At 38.6% G+C, this 16,261-nt stretch overlaps 1 protein-coding gene across 3 annotated transcripts in view; it reads left to right on the top strand.

The window, feature by feature from the left end:
- The window catches only part of PLA2G4A (phospholipase A2 group IVA), a 141,746-nt gene that overhangs the window by 63,521 nt on the left and 61,964 nt on the right, over window positions 1-16,261 (top strand). For all 3 annotated transcript variants that reach the window (XM_045188663.3, XM_045188673.3, XM_024551459.4), the window contains 2 exons: window positions 93-206; window positions 15,867-15,904. In XM_045188663.3, the coding sequence (XP_045044598.2) occupies window positions 93-206; window positions 15,867-15,904 (152 nt within the window). The remainder of the gene's footprint in view (window positions 1-92; window positions 207-15,866; window positions 15,905-16,261) is intronic.

Raw genomic sequence — 16,261 nt, 5'->3', positions numbered from 1 at the left:
TTTTTTACAGTGTGGTTGGGATTTTAGATACAATTTTCAGAGATCCACGGGAAATTTTATATATATGTGCTCTACTTTTTAATTCTCTACAGATCACCTTAATGGATGCCAATTATGTCATGGATGAAACTCTGGGGACGGCAACATTTCCCATATCTTCCATGAAAGTGGGAGAGAAGAAAGAGGTTCCTTTCGTTTTCAACCAAGTAAGTAACACAGCAGAATTACTTTTTCAACTTTTTATCAGGTAGAATCTATGTATTCTTGAAAGTAGGGTTTGACACTTGGACATTTGTTATTGATTTGTTTAGGTGTTTCTTGATGAGAGTGTTTTATTTTTTAAAGAGAAAATAATTTTCCCTTTTGCTTCTTGACTTAATCTTCTATTATTCTGATCTATATCATCTATCTATCTATCTATCTATCTATCTATCTATCTATCATCAATCTATCTGTCCATCTACACCCACTTTGGCTGAGGTATCCCACCAAGTCCTACAGAAGCCTTAATCGCTTCAGTCGCCTCAGATAAGGACACCGGGGTGAAGCAATGGCTGCGACCCTGTTGGCACATCTAACAGCAAACACTGGGGAGGATAAGGGGGGGATGTAAAATCTGGGAGGACTGGCTCAGAAAGAGAGAATGGCCAATGGAACTTAAAAAAAAAAACTGTTGGGACATTTGAATTATTCTAAAATTACACGTTCAGTAATAAATTAAGCCTGCGTGGAGGAGTATTTCTGTCTCAAATAATCCTCAGCTAATTAGAGCCCAAGTATACAAAGGTCAGCAGGAATGCTTTTGGGGTTATAGTTGTCTTTACGTTTCCAGGTTTGCTGCAGTCTCAAGTTTCTTTTTTATACTTTTTAAAAATTAAGTTTATTGGGGTGACATTGATTAATACAATTATGTAGGTTTCAAGCGTACAATTCTGTGATACATCATCTGTATATTGATTGTATCCCCACCACCCAAAGTCGAATCTTCCGTCACCATATATTTGGTCCCCTTAACCTTTACTAGCACCCCACCCCTCTTCCCCCTGGTAACCACCATACTGTTGTCTATGCCTATGAGTCTTTGCTTATTTTTATGTTTATTCATTTGTTGTTTTCAGTTTTATATTCCATATATGAGTGAAATATGGTTCTTGGTTTTTTCTGTCTGACTTATTTCGCTTAGCATGATATTTTCAAGATCCATCCATGTTGTTGCAAATAGCGGTATTTCATTTTTTTCTTAAGGCTGCATAGTATTCCATTATGTATATATACCACATCTTCTCCATCCAATCATCTATCGAAGGACACTTCGGTTGTTCCCGTGTCTTGGACACCATGAATAATGCTGCCATGAATACATACATTTTTGTGAATAAATGTTTTCACATTTTGGGGTGGAAAGCCAGAAGAGGGGTTGCTGGGTCATATGCTAACTCTAGTCTTCATTTTTGGAGGAGACTTCATGTTGTTTTCCATAGTGGTTGGACCAGTTTGCAGCCTCACCAGCAGTGAATGAGGGTTCCTTTTTCTCCACAACCACTCCAACACTTGCTATTACCTGTCGTGTTGATAATAGCCATTCTAACAGGTGTGGGGTGGTGTCTCATTGTAGTTTTCATTTGCATTTTCCTAATAGCTACTGAAGTTGAGCATCTGTTTATATATCTATTGGCCACTTGCATGTCTTCTTAGGAGAAGTTTCTGTTCAGGTCTCCTGCCCATTTTTAATTGGATTGTTTGTCTGTTTGGTGTTCAGTTGCATGAATTCTTTATATATTTTGGATTATTAACCCCTTGTCAGAGCTGTGTGCAAATATCTTCTTTCATTCTGTTGGTTGCCATTTTGTTCTGTTAGCAATTTCTTCTGCTGTGCAGAAGGTTTTTAGTTTGATATAGTCTCATTCATTTATTTATGCACTTACTTCCCTTGCCTTTTGGGTCAAATTCATAAAATCCTTTCTTAGACCAAGGCCCATAAGTTTAATAACTGTTTTTCTTCGATGTAATTTATTGTTTCAGGTCTTATGTTGAGGTCTTTGATCCGTTTTTGGTTAATTTTTATATGGTGTGGTGACAAACAGTAGCCTAGTTTCATTCTTTCACTCGCAGCTTTCCAATTTTCCCAGCACCATTTACTGAAGAGGGTTTTTTTTTCCATTGTATATTTTTGGCTCCTTTGTCAAGATTTATTCACCCATATACGTGTGGATTTATTAATGGACTCTCAATTCTGTTCCAGTCGTCTCTGTGTTTTTTTCCTCCCCATACCATGTTCTTTCAATTATTGTTGCCTTGTAGTATAATTTGAAGTCAGAGAGTGTGATACCTCCAGCTTCGTTCATTTTTTTCCCCCCCTCAGGATTGCTTTGGCTGTTCAGGGTCTTTCTTGTGGTTGCAAAATCTGATGATTTTTTGTTCTATTTCTTTAAAACATATCATGGAGATTTTGATGGGGATTGTATTAAATCTGTATATTGCTTTGGGTAATATGAACATTATAACTGAACATAGTCAGTTATAATATTGTCCAAAAAGCAATATTGTCCAAAGCAATCGGTTCATATTGTCCAGTCCATGAACACAATATCTTTGTGTCTTTTTCAATCTCTTTTTAAAATGCTTTGCAGTTTTCAATATATAGCTCCTTTACATCCTTTGTTAAGTTTATTCCTAGGTATTTTATTCTTTTTGTTGCAATTGCAAAAGGAATTTATTTTCTGTTTTTTCCCCTGAAATTTCATGTTAATATGTAGGAATACAATGGATTTTTGTACATTGATTTTTGCATTCTATGACTTCACTGTATTTATCATTTCTAATGTTTTTTGGTCAAGTCTTTAGGGTTTTCTATACAAAGAATCATGTCATCTGCAAAAAAAATGACAACTTTACTTCTTCATTCCCAATTTAGATGCCTTTTATTTCTTTCTGTTGTCTGACTGCTCTGGCTAGGACTTCCAATACCATGTTGAATAAGAGTGGATATCCTTGTCTTGTTCCTGATGTTAGAGAAAAACATTTCAGTTTTTCATGGTTGAGTGTGATATTAGCTGAGGGTTGCAACATCCAGCCTTTATTATGTTGAGGTGCTTTCCTTCTATACTCATTTTACTGGGTATTTTAATCATAAATGGATACTGAATCTTCTCAAAATTTTTTTTGTATCTATTGATGTGATCGTATGATTTTTACACTTTATTTTGTTAATGTGGTATATTACATTGATCAATTTGTGTACGTTGAACCATCTTTGTGCCCCTGGAATTAACCCCACTTGATCATGATGTGGTATTTTTTTTAATGCATCATTGTATTTGATTTGCTAGCATTTTGTTGAGGATTTTTGCACGTGTATGCATCAGAGACACTGGCCTGAAATTTCTTTTTCTGTGTGCTATCCTTGCCAGGTCTTGGTATCAGGGATATGTTGGCCTCATAAAAAACGTTAGGAAGTATTGCCACTTCTTTAATTTTTTTGGAAGAGTTTGAGAAGGATAAGTATCAAATCTTCTTCGAATGTTTGGCAGAATTAATCACAAGTGAAACCATCTGGTTCTGGGCTTTTACTTGTTGGAAGGTTTTTGGTGGTTGTTTCCATTCCCTCACTGTTGATCAGTATATTTTGATTTTCCAGTTCTTCCTGATTTAGTCTAGAAAGGCTATATATTTCTAGGGATTTATCTATTTCTTCTACGTTATTGAATTTGGTGGCATGTAGTATTCTTATATAATCCTTTGTATTTCTGTGATGTCTGAGGTAACTTCTCTTTGATTTCTGATTTTGTTTATTTGAGTCTTTTCTCTTTTTTAAAACCTTCGTGAGTCTAGACAGAGGTTTGCCAATTTTATTCATCTTTTCAAAGAGCCAGCTCTTTGTTACATTAATTTTTTTGTATAGTCTTTTTCTCTCTCTTTCATTTAATTCTGCTTTAATTTTTATTCTTTTCCTTTTTTCTGCTGACTTTTGGCTGCTTTTGTACTTCTTTTTCTAGTTCTTTATGTAATGTTAGGCTGCTTACTTGGGATTTTTTTTGTTTCTAGAGGTAGGCGTGTAATGATATAAACTTCCCTCTTATTACTGCATTTGCTACATCCCAAAAGTTTTGCTGTGTTGTATTGTTATTCTCATTTGTCTCTCTATATCTTTTGGTCTCATCTGTGATTTCTTCTTTGACCCAGTTGTTTTTTAGTAGAATGTTGTTTAATCTCCACATATTTATGGTTTTATCACTTCAGTATTGCAGTTTATTTCTAATTTCAAAGCATCACAGTCAGGAATATGCTTGGAATGATTTCAATCTTCTTAAGTTTGTCGAGATTAGTTTTGTGTCCCAACACATTGCCTATCCTTGAGAATATTCCATGTGTACTAGAGAAGAATGGATAGTCTGGATTTCTGGGATGAAAGGTTCTGTGAATGTCAATGATGTCCATTGGGTCTAATGTATCATTCAAGGTCAATATTTCTTCATTGATTTTCTGTTTGAATGATCTGTCTAGAGCTGTTAGTGGAGTTTATGTTTCCTGCTATGGTTTTGTTTTGATCTGTTTCTCCCTGTCGTACTGTTGTAGTTGCTTTATATGTTTTGGTGCTCCCTGATTGGGTGTGTATGTATTAAGAAATGTTACGTCTTCTTTTTAAATATATTTTTAAAGATTTTATTTATTTATTTTTAGAAAGACAGGAAGAGAGGGAGAGAAACATCAGTGTGTGGTTGCCTCTTGCATACCCCCTACTGGGGACCTGGCCTGTAACCCAGGCATATGCCCTGACTGGGGATAGAACCAGCGACCTTTTAGTTCACAGTCCGGCACTCAACCCACTGAGCCACATCAACCAGGGCTGTTATGTCTTCTTGGTGTAGTGTCTCCTTTATCATAAAATGTTCATCTTTGTCATATGTTACCTTTGTTATCTTGAAATCTATATTGTCAGATATAAGTATGGTTACCCTGATTTTCTGTGGGTACCGTTTTCTTGGAAAATCATTTTTCATTCTTTCACTTTGAGTCTAACTATCTTTGCAACTTAGAAGTAGTCTCCTAAAGGCAACGTATGGTTGGGTTTTGTATTTTGATCCAGTCTGCTACTCTGTGCCTTTTTATTGCTGATTTCTGTCAATTTACATGTATGGTAGTTATTGATGTTTGAGGATTTCCTATAGCTATTTTATCTTTTGTTTTCTGGTGGTTGTGTGGCTCCATTGGTTCTTTTTCCTTGTGTTTCTGCCCATTTTGGGGAGGGTGATATTCTATAATTTATCCTCTGTTTCCTGTTGTTGTTTTTTTTAATTATGTGTCTCAGTTTTGAATTTTTTGGTGTGCGGTTACCATTAAGCTTATGCAAAAGAACGCTCCATGTATAAGTAAAGTAGTCCTCTTCTGAACACATTTAATCTTCTTCCTCTTTTGCAAATTCAGATCTTTACCTTCTCCTCTTTTATGTTTTTGTTGTCACAAATTATCCTTTATGCTGTGAGTTCATTTCCAAATTGTAGTAGCTATTGTCATCTTCCTTCTTTTTAATGTTAGTATCGTCTTTAACTTTTATGTGTTATTCAAGTGTATAGTACCCTATTCTAAAAAAAGGGTTATATCATGCTTCTGTGTGCCTGCCAGTGACTTTACTCCTAGTTTGTGACCTTTGTTGTTTGTTTCAGGTAGAGTAACTCCTTGAGTATTTCTACAATGGAGGTCTTCTGGTCCTATAATCCCTGAGCTTCTGTATGTCTGGAAAAGTCTTTATTTTTCCTCCATATCTAAAGGATAACTTTGCTGGCCATATTATTCTTGGATGGTAATTTCTCTCTTTCAGTAGTTTGAATATTTGATTCTACTCTCTTCTAGCTTGTAGGGTTTCTGCTGAGAAATCTGATGATAATCTAATGGGATCTCCTTTACAGTTTCCCCCTGCTGCCTTGAGAATCCTTACTTTGTCATTAAGTTTTGACAGTTTTAATACAATGTGCTTTGTAGAAAGCCTTTTTGGATTGAGATAAAGTGGTGCTCTGTTTGCTTGTTGAGTTACATGATCTGACATAGGTTTTGGAAGTTCTCATTAATTATTTCTTTGAATAGATTGTTTCCTTTTCCCTTTTTTCTTCTGGTGTGCCTGTCATTCTTACATCACTCTTTCTGATGGAGTCTGAGAGTTTTTGTTCAGTTCTTTCCTTTTTTTTTTAACGTTCAAGTCTCTCTTCTTTCCTCTGCGTCATTGCTAGATTTCTATCTTTGATGTCAGTAATTCTCTCCTCCATCTGGTCAGCTCTATTTCCTAAGCTGTCTGGTTCATTCTTCGTCTCTTTTACTGAGTTCTTCATATCAGGAATTTCTGTCCTGATATGAAGAATTTCAATCTCTTTGGTAGAGCACTCACTTTGTTTATTGATTTTATTTCTGAGTTCATTCAACTGCCTCTGTTTTCTTGTAACTTGTTGAGGTGTTTTCAGAACTGCGATCTTGAATTCTCTGCCATTTAAATGACATATTTCCATGTCTTCAAGTTTATTTTCTAGGGTTTTTTCATTTTATTTCTAAGCTTCCTTGTTACCTCGATTATTCATAGTATTTGATGGATTCCTTTTTCTGTCTAGGCATCTATGTATGAATGGCATTTCTCCAGTAGTTTGATAAGAAGGAGTCTTCCTAGTGTTTTTTAGTAGGTAGCACTGAAGCACAAGTTTTTCAGTTGTCTTTCACTGTTCTGGTTTTTCAAATCTCTGGGGGTTGCTGGAAAATGTCTTGTGTTCCCTGGAAAGGTGGGCATCTCCTCTGTGTTCAGGTTGTCTCAGTCTCAAGGAACTGACCTTGCGGGGCAATGTGGTGTGCCATTGGCTTCCAAATCTGAGAAATCTCAGTGCTCTCCCCTGCAGCCAGGTGCTATGGGTAGTGAAGCCACAGTGGGTCAGGGTTGGGTGAGCTGGGGGATGTTTGCTGCTGCCTTTGTTGCTTTGTTCTCTCTCCTATGGTGACTGGCAGACCTCAGCAACCTCCATCTATGTCTCCACCCAAGCCTGGGAGTACTCAGAGTGTGCCTGTTGTTCAAGGAAAAAACAGTTTCTTTGGTGCCATTTCTCAGGTTTGCAGATAATGTTCTCTGCGACCCAGTACTCACTGCTACAGCCTCTTCTGGGGCCCACTGCTAGCTCTGGGAATGAGAGGAGGTGAGCTATTGGGGGGTGAGAGAAAGTGGCCCAGATCTGTGGCTTTGCTTCTCTGTCTGGAATGGCAATTGCTACACAGCCATGACCGCTCCTCTGTGCTTCATCCTGCCCAAGTCACTGGGCTCAGCCACAGCGCGTACTGACCACTCCCATGGGAATGGTCAGCGTATCTCTCTGCTCCTGCAGGCCAGAGCCCACCTGATTTCTCCCCTCTGCAGCCTGAGCTCTGTGCTATGAGCTTCCGGCTGTGCCTCTGATGCCATCTCAGCTCTTCTTCTTTTCCACCCACCCTGTTCATTCCCACTTGCCCACCTTCGGTTATTTCAATGCACGGATCTCTCAGATGTGTTCATGTGTTAAACAGGACATCTTTTGTTGGATTATATCCATTCAAATTGTTGAAACTTTAAGGAGAGGGACCAAGAGGACCTCTCATACCACCATTTCTCTGATGTCACCTCTTCTGAAGTTTCAAGAATTTATTCCAGAATAATAAAACCCTAGAAAAAATTTTTATACAGACCAAACTCACTGGATTTTGAATTTTATAAGAAACCAAGTGAGTAGTTTCCAGTGAGAAACATAAGCAAGTGGAAGACAGTGTGCAGGAGGCTTAGATGTCTTCATTTCTCCTTGTGGGGAGAAGGTCTGTACTTTGTCCCTCCTCAAAATTACCTTTTGAATCCCTCCACTCACCCAAATCTACCTATTTCTTATCTCTCACCTCCTTTCTGATTACCATCATCCCAAATGACCCCTTTCTCCTGAACCTCCGTAACCATCATCTGTGGTATCCGTTGGGACTAAACTATTTAAATTGTTCGATTTTTCATTTCTTAGGCTATGTTCCCATCAACTAAAATCCTACGGGTCAGGAAACTGGAATACTGAATACATGTGCCTAATCACAGAGTTAATACAGAACTTATATGATTGAATGAATATATATCGTTTGAGAAACCAAAAGCCCAACAAGCTCGCTGAGCACTTTATGCTTGCGGAGCACCCAGGGGCCTTGAGGGCACTGAGGTCACACACTCCCTGCTGGTCGTTTCAGCGGCTGCAGGAAGCCTGTCTTCTATGTGTCCTCTGTCCAGTGCCTAGAGACAACACTGCGAGTGTCCCTGTGGGTCTCTTTTAAAGCTATTGCATTCATTGCTTTTGCAAAACTTTATTGAAGTTTAATAGGTATTAGCCATCGTGTTTCGTGCAAAGACTAAAATGAAGATAAGGCCAAGGGAGCGCTTAGCTCAGCTGGTTTCATCTGGGATGGAGGTGAGGGGAGGGTTGGAATGGGAAGTGGATGAGCAGATACATGTGTGTGATGGAAAGAAACCCTAATCCAGTGAGGCTAATATCAATGTCGTGTGTACAGGGAGAGTGGCCAGGCTAAATACAGACAGATTGTGTTGTGAGAGGAGACCAGGGATGGTGCTATAACACTAGGCCATTTTGAACATACTCAACCCTGAACATAGTGGTGAGTGCCTTGGTATTTGAAGCCAAGCACTTTGGTGGTTAAATTCCAGCTTTCTTCCTTACCAACTGCTTCATCCTGGGGAAATCACTCAGCTTCTCTGTGCCTCAACGTACTCATCTATAAAGTGGGGATAATATTTCATAAGAGAGTTATTATAATGTATATGATATACCCATCATATAATGTGCATCACATATAAATATATTTAAATATAATTACATATGTAATTATAATTTCATATAATTCATTATATGACATCTAGATTGCATGTTATATATTTATGAACTATACAATGTACTTTGTACTAAATGTATAATGATAATTGGTTATAGAAATACATATGAATATGATGCACACATAGATGTATGGAAGCATACATATAGTGCCTGGTACATAGTAAGTACTCCATAAACGTTTTCATTGCTGCTGTTATTAGGCTTTGAGAAAAGTACAGAAGTTCAGCAGGCAGAAAAGCAGTCATGAGCATCCTAGGCATAAGAAACTGCAAAAGCGTGGAGTCGTAAAAGCAGGAAGCAAGTCGGGGCATGGCAGCTTACCGGGCTTGGCAGGCACATGCCGGTGAGTAGTGGGGAAGAGAGTTTAGGGGTGGAAGGTAACATCCGCAGACCTTACCTACGGCATGTAGCTAGGATCAGCTCTCAGTAAGTGTTTTCGAGGGCTTTGTGAGCATGAATTGGCCTTTCCAAAGAAAAATGTTTTTTCTGCCCTTCAGTTTATGACACAAAGACTGATTGTAAGAAAAGATATTATAGGAAAACAAGCATTTCCTCTCCTCTTGTCATTTCCTATGGTTAGGTGTGTAACCTCAAGCCCTTCTCCATTCCTGCATTTAAAGTAGCTTACGTAATTATTTTCCTTTGTGTCTGAGAAAGCAGTTGGCCAGCTTTTTTTCATTACTCTGTTCTCAAAAGACCTCTGCAGTTTTTATCTGAATGATGGTTCTTTGGGTCGGTGACCTGCTGTCATAGTGGGGGCAGCGAAGGTCAATGCGTGATGGCTGGTTGGAGAGGCCCCCACCTGCTCCGGATCACACGTCCTGCCCTCTGCAGACCACCCCGCTTCTCCTCATCTCTGAATCCCCATCTTTCCGACGAGGACAGTCTTCTTTGTACGGTGATCACAGAGGTTGTAAGAGAGGAATCACGTTGTGAAGGAATCGTGGGGGAGAAGAGATTTTTAAACAATTCTTGGTGGGTATGGCAGTCTGGTGTGGGAAAAACACGTGGACTCGGCAAAGGGAGAACACATGCTTCGAGCCAAGACATTATTAGCAACAATTCCTTCAAAACTTTGTCATCTAAAAGTTAATACTGAGTCAACAGAGGGTGATTTCTATGGCGAGGAGCCAGCTGGAGAAAGAACAGGGGCCTCCAAAGGGAGATTGGAAGGTTCTCAAGGCCTGTTCTGCCCACTTGGGGTAGGCACTGGGAGCTGGGAGCCCCATACTCTCACTTTGTCTTTGTCCTTAACATCCCTCTGGGATGTCTTTGGCATTCTTTCAGGACTAGACAGGACAGGAGAGTTCAGGAAGCAGTGTCTAGACATGTGATGGCAGAGCATTCATGGATAAGGAAGAACAGGTGCACTGGGGATGGGATCATCCCAGAGCTCACATTCAAGATGTTGGGATTTGCATGTTATCTTACTGACATCAGTGAGTCATGGAAGGTTTTTGCCCAAGTAATGGGGATTTTAGGGCAAACTGGATTTGTCTTCTTCCTCAGAAGTGTTAGTAAGCACAAAGTCAGTAGGTAAAATGATAGAGAACATTTCATGTGGAAAACAGAAAGTTGATGCAGCTTTAGCCGACAATCGTGGAAAGCGATGAGTCTGAGGAAAACAGGGTGACAAGGAAAATAAGATTAGCAGCAGCTTTCATGTGTCACTGAGGGTTGAGTTGAATGATTGTTTAGTGGCAGTGAGGGCCAGCTGACGTGGAAAACAGGAACTTACAGATCTTCTTGAGACAACAGTTTGTCACCACTCAACTCATCTTTAGAACTCTTTTTCTTTTTTTTTTTTTTTTTAGGAGAAAACCAATTTTAGGGCTAGGTCTATAGGTTTTTTTTTTTTCCAGCTATCAAATATAAAATCTGGGTTAGGTTGTGTTTGTGGGACTCACAAGTTTAAAGAGCATCAGCGTAGTCTTTTGAGAGACACTGGTGGGACGGACCTGTTGCCTTTGACCCCAGGCTCAGCATCAGGCAGTCATGCCTGGGTTGGAATCAAGATTCTGCTACTTATTCACTGTGTGACATTAGACAACTGTTTTTTCCTTTTTGCCATGCATTCTCATTTGTAAAACAGGGGTATAGTTATGCATAGTGCGTACCTCTTAGGCTTTTTCTTATGGTCAAATGAGTTAATGCAAGGAAAGTTTCAGAAAATTTTACATAGCCTGGTAAACACTAACTAAATGTTAGATATTCTCATTGTATAATTGTTTTCCATCCAAGTACTAACCAGGCTTGACCCTGCTTAGCTTCTGAGATCAGATGAGATCGGGCGCGTTCAGGGTGGTACAGCTGTAGACTCATTGTAATTGTAATTGGCCAGATGTAACTATTTGTCATGTGCTTCATGAAACTGACTTGACTATCACACTTACCTTATTTGTTTGAACTTACTGACCAAAATCACCTTATTTACATATAGGTAGAGCTGATAAGTTTAGTGATCATTTAGTGATCATGTTTTGATACACTTTAAAAATGCTTGTCAACCATTATGGAATACAGGTGTGGCTTTGGGGAAAGATACAGTGTCTTCAGAATTAAATGTGTTTTGTGTAAACAAAGTAGTCCCCTTTAAGAGAATCATGAAAACGCTAAGGTTTTGAAGTAAGACAGAGAAAGATTATCCTTCCTCATTCTCTAGATGAAATCAATTTGTTTTCAAATACTTTGAGGATAGCATTTTAATTTGCCACCTTTCTTTCGAAGTTAGTGTTATTGTTTAAAAATAGCCATATCTTCTGTGGTATCTAATTTCAGCTGACGGCTTTTTTTGATTATACTCATTCATGATTGCAACTTGAAAATGAAGAGGGCTGTTCTATAGGAGGAATAGGGGCGGAGCTTTAAAAATGGTCGTTTTGCTGGTGAGATCAGAATATGAAGATAATATCAGGATGATTTCATTGGGAAATTATGCACTGATGGGTGAAGACAAAGACTACAGTTTAGCTAAGTGAATGAGACAAGGCAGAGTGTGGAGGGAAAACAAGAGAACTGTATAATTTTGTGAGAAATTTGGGAGATCTTTGGCGAAGATGTGAATGCCATCAGATTGATGCAGAGTAGAGTTCAAATGTCGGTCAAACAAGCGCTGCCTTTAGAGAGAAGGCATTTTTATTTTGGGATACTAGCAAGGGAAGCTTACGTGAGTCTTTTTTTTTTTTTTGGACTCTTCTGCAATTTGCAAGTTTTAAATTACAGGGCATTTTGGCCCACTCTTGTGTCGTGGGGGTCCATGGCGGGACCTAAGTTCCTCCAGGGAGTCAAACGCATTCAGTTTAGTCATCATTGCATACCCGGCCTGACCCACACTAGTTCCTTGAATCGTTTCTGAATGAATGGGTAAATGAATAAACTTATGGAAAATACAGATAACCTGGGAAGTGCTCACACGAGTGCCATGAAAGTCGATGAAGTTTGGAAAAGAGAAAAAGTAGAGCGTCAGAGAGATTCCCCCTTGGAGGAGAAGAGAGGATTGGTTTGGTAGTAACGCTCTAGGAAATTGGGTTTGTTGGATGATGGCTAATGATTTCACAGCTCTTCCAGAATTCCCAGCGTCCACTGCTAAGGAAAAAAGACCTTAAATTAAGGGAAGAAAGAGTCTTGTCCAATGTAAGGAGGAAAAGTGTGGGTGATAGAGTGGAATATGGCTACAGGGGAGAGTGTATTTTCTTTTGTCTTTCAAATTTTTGAAGATTGTCTGGGATTTTGGGGGGTGGGCACAATTATTTCCAATTCCTGGGTGTTGAATTAGATGATTTCTAGTAGTAAATGCTAATTTTATTTTATTAAGTAATCGTACATGTTACTAGACTTAGGGTGATCATTTTGCAATATATACAAATATCAAATCATTATGTTATACTGCTGAAACTAATATGTCAATTATGCCTCAATAAAAAAATAAACATTAGTGTTATAAAAATATGTGTTTAAAGATTTTAGCGGTGTCTCATTCAATTTTAAACATGAACAAATTTTAAATGTGACCTACTTTGTGCTGGCAGGGTTGTAATTTCTGCCGTGCACTTGAATTGCCTCCTTGTCAGACCCACATCTGGTTTAAAATTATCTGAGTATCTGCATCTTTCTGTAATAATAATTTCAAAGGACCTCCTTAATGCCAGGCACTACACGAGTTATCTTAGCTTTATTGTTTCAAAATGACCCTGGCAAGTTTGCAAGATTATTCGTGGGTTAGAGACTCTCGAAAAGTATTTTTAAGTCTGAAACGCTCTGCTCTAGTTTCCCTCCCGCTCCGCCAATGGAACATCTCCGTTTTAAGCATCTGCAATTGTTTTTCATGGTGGAATTGAAAGAGGTGGTTGTTTCCCCGCAAGAATGTACAATGAGTACAGCCTGCTTCTTGCATTTTAATTCCTAGAAGAGGTGGAATTCTCATTTGTTCTGGTTCCTAACCAAACATGATGGGGTTGGGGAGAGCCAGGGCGGAGTCCGGCACCTTTCGTTCTCCTCACTGCCTTGAAAATGCAAGCAACCCGGGTGACGGGAACCTAGAGATGCTTCAGGCCGTGTGTGGGAAGGAGTTTACAATAATTGTTTAATGCCACACAGGAAGTACATATTTTTGTGGCTGTTTGATCTGAAGAACACGTTCCAAGTAAAAGGCGTGGAGAGGTGGTGAATGTCAGTCTTTGCAGCACGTCTGAGCGTCGTGCCCCAGGTGGGAGAGTTTACTGTTTCCTCCCGGTTGTGGGTGATGCACTAGGGCAGCCTGTGGGAAGAAGGATCCCCAATCCCCAGGACAAGAACCTTGGCAACGCAATCCAGGCTCCTCGCAATGGCAGGAAAATCCTGTGCCTTCTCTCCTCCTGCCTTCATTGAAAGAGTCCCATCAGTCTGTCCCGGAACGTGAATGTCTTCGCCAAGAAAGGTTGTGGGTGCACGTGGAGGGATATTCTGATGGAGAAGACAAATAAGACCACAAACACGGCACAGTTCATTTTTCTTTCTTTCTTTTTTTTTTTAAATTTTCGAGAACAAGTAGGCGTTAGATTATTCAGGCATTGAAGATTTTAATACATAAGTTGCTTGGAATCCTGCCAGTTGGGAAGCCAGCTTTTCCCTGAACACTTTCTGTTGTGAGGTGGCACACAGGAAGAAGCAGCCCATTCCAGCTTTGGAGCTTTCCACTGATGAGAAAACCCCATATTGGCTTGTCATATTGTTTTTTAAATTTCCATTCTCCCATGGTGCTTTTGCCCTCTCGAGATAAAAACAGTAAATCTAGTCTTATTTTAATAGCAGTTTTCCTGTATTTTTTTTTTTTTTTGCAAAGAAACAGACCATGTTGTATCCATGTGTTGTTTTTCTTACTAAATATCTAAAGTAATCTCCTTTCATATATTTTTACAATCTGTCTTTGGAAAAGGCTCCATTTGAAAATTTGAAATGGGTGCTAGACAGAATGCGCGGAGATGCGGATTGAGTGGTATTTTCGTTGATAGAATAGACAGCAATTACATTATCCGCTTAGAAGCCAATGACCATTTGACTTACAGCTGAATTATGATTCATCTGGCCATGTTTAAAAAATAAAAACCATTTGTACTGGGATTCTCGATTATTTATGAACTTCAAGGTAATAATTATATGCTGCGTGATGACTGAAGGTTCATAGAATTCCATACGTAACAAATACTGCGCATGATTTTATCTTGAGTAGAAATGAGATGTTCTTGATAAGAAAGGATTGCTTGCTGAGCTCTCCCTCACATACACATGCACAATATTTCAACAAATATTTATTGATTGCACATTATAGGCCAAGTAATAAACTGGAAATAGAGACCTAGGTCAGACAGAGTGTAGAGTTTAGTGGCAGAGGCAAATTTTTGTACAGATGACTTCAATACCTTATTCTTACTCATAAAATTCAGCACTGAGAATTATCCATGAACTTATTTTAACCTTTTGAAAGGCTCCTTCTGGTTTGTTTTTTTCCATCCCCTGAAACCACACACACAAAAACCAAAGCCAAATATCTATATTTATGTTCTAAAAAAAATCCTTTTCATGTTTTAAGAGGCATATTCTAGTTCTGTTCTATTCGCAGGTATTGAATAGGTGCACTCTAACTATATTCTTATGATAACTGATTCAGCAAAAATAATAGCACTATCTTGCAACTGTACAGCAACATTCCAAATACTTTCTAATGCGGTTCTCTTAACAACCTATGGTCCCATTATTTAAAACTACTGCAAGGAGAGTATTGAGAAGGTCTTTCTATACAACAGATTCATATTCTTGGAAAGATACTTTTAATATCCCTCTGCTTTGTGGGTATTAGTCACTCTCTTTTCTATTAAACCGGATTGGCCCATTGCAGGATGGGTTCTCCCATGAGGTTGGTTGGTTCACATAGTGTTTAAAAAAATAAAACCCTGAGCCTCCCATTGCATTTGGAGATGCTGCTCGAGCTGACCACAGTTGGCTGGTACCTGGGTCCTGCCGGCCACCTTGAGTAGGTGTTCAGTCTCCAGTGTACTACAGCCCACTCATGGCACAGATGCACGTGTGTAAATTGTCACCCAGACTTCCTTTAACCTCCTGGACACTTTGGCTTCCAGTTTTGAGGCATTGGGACAGCTACTGACTAATAAACACATCTTTATAGTTTTTAGATTCCAGGCAATTTTTATGTTTCGTGAATAATGATTATGAAACTGAACTACTACTTTAGTATAGTGAAAGAAAAAAATACCATGTAAAGGCAATTCTTATGTTTGCTAAAATGACTTAAGTAGACTTATTAAAAAACAGCAAAAAATGTATTGAAATACACCTGTAATTGAAGGTGTTCATGGAGCTATGTTACTTTTATTTTTAGGGGTTTTGTTTAGATTAAAAATAATCCACCACTCAAAAATTATTTTGACTTTGTTTGCATTGTATATAACACACATTTATTTATGACCTCATCTAATACATCTCTTTTAGGTCACTGAAATGATTCTGGAAATGTCCCTTGAAGTTTGGTAAGTGCATTTATTTCGTTGGGTGGAAAATGTTGTGAATAATCCATTGATTTATTTTAATTGTTAAAAAATGTTCTTTTAATATATGAAGTAACTCGAATAGCTCTGACTATAAAGTGCATTCCATGTACTTTGCTTTTCTTTAGCTCACTCTTAAGAGCTACGACATGGAAAAATAAATCTAATATTTTTTGCTTAAATTTCCTATAGTTTGCAGGTTAAATAATAGAAGTCCAAGTAAGGGCTTTTAGAAAGGGGCCTCCCTCAAATTATACATTTATTCCCATAGAAACGAATATAGTTATTTAAGCCTATTTTCTATCACTGATGTAGATAGATGTTCAAAAAAACAGGAAC

Source organism: Desmodus rotundus, chromosome 12 (assembly GCF_022682495.2).
Source record: "Desmodus rotundus isolate HL8 chromosome 12, HLdesRot8A.1, whole genome shotgun sequence".
Taxonomy (NCBI): domain Eukaryota; kingdom Metazoa; phylum Chordata; class Mammalia; order Chiroptera; family Phyllostomidae; genus Desmodus; species Desmodus rotundus.
The sequence above is the reverse complement of the archived record's forward strand: the minus strand, read 5'-3'. Positions and strand labels throughout refer to the sequence as shown.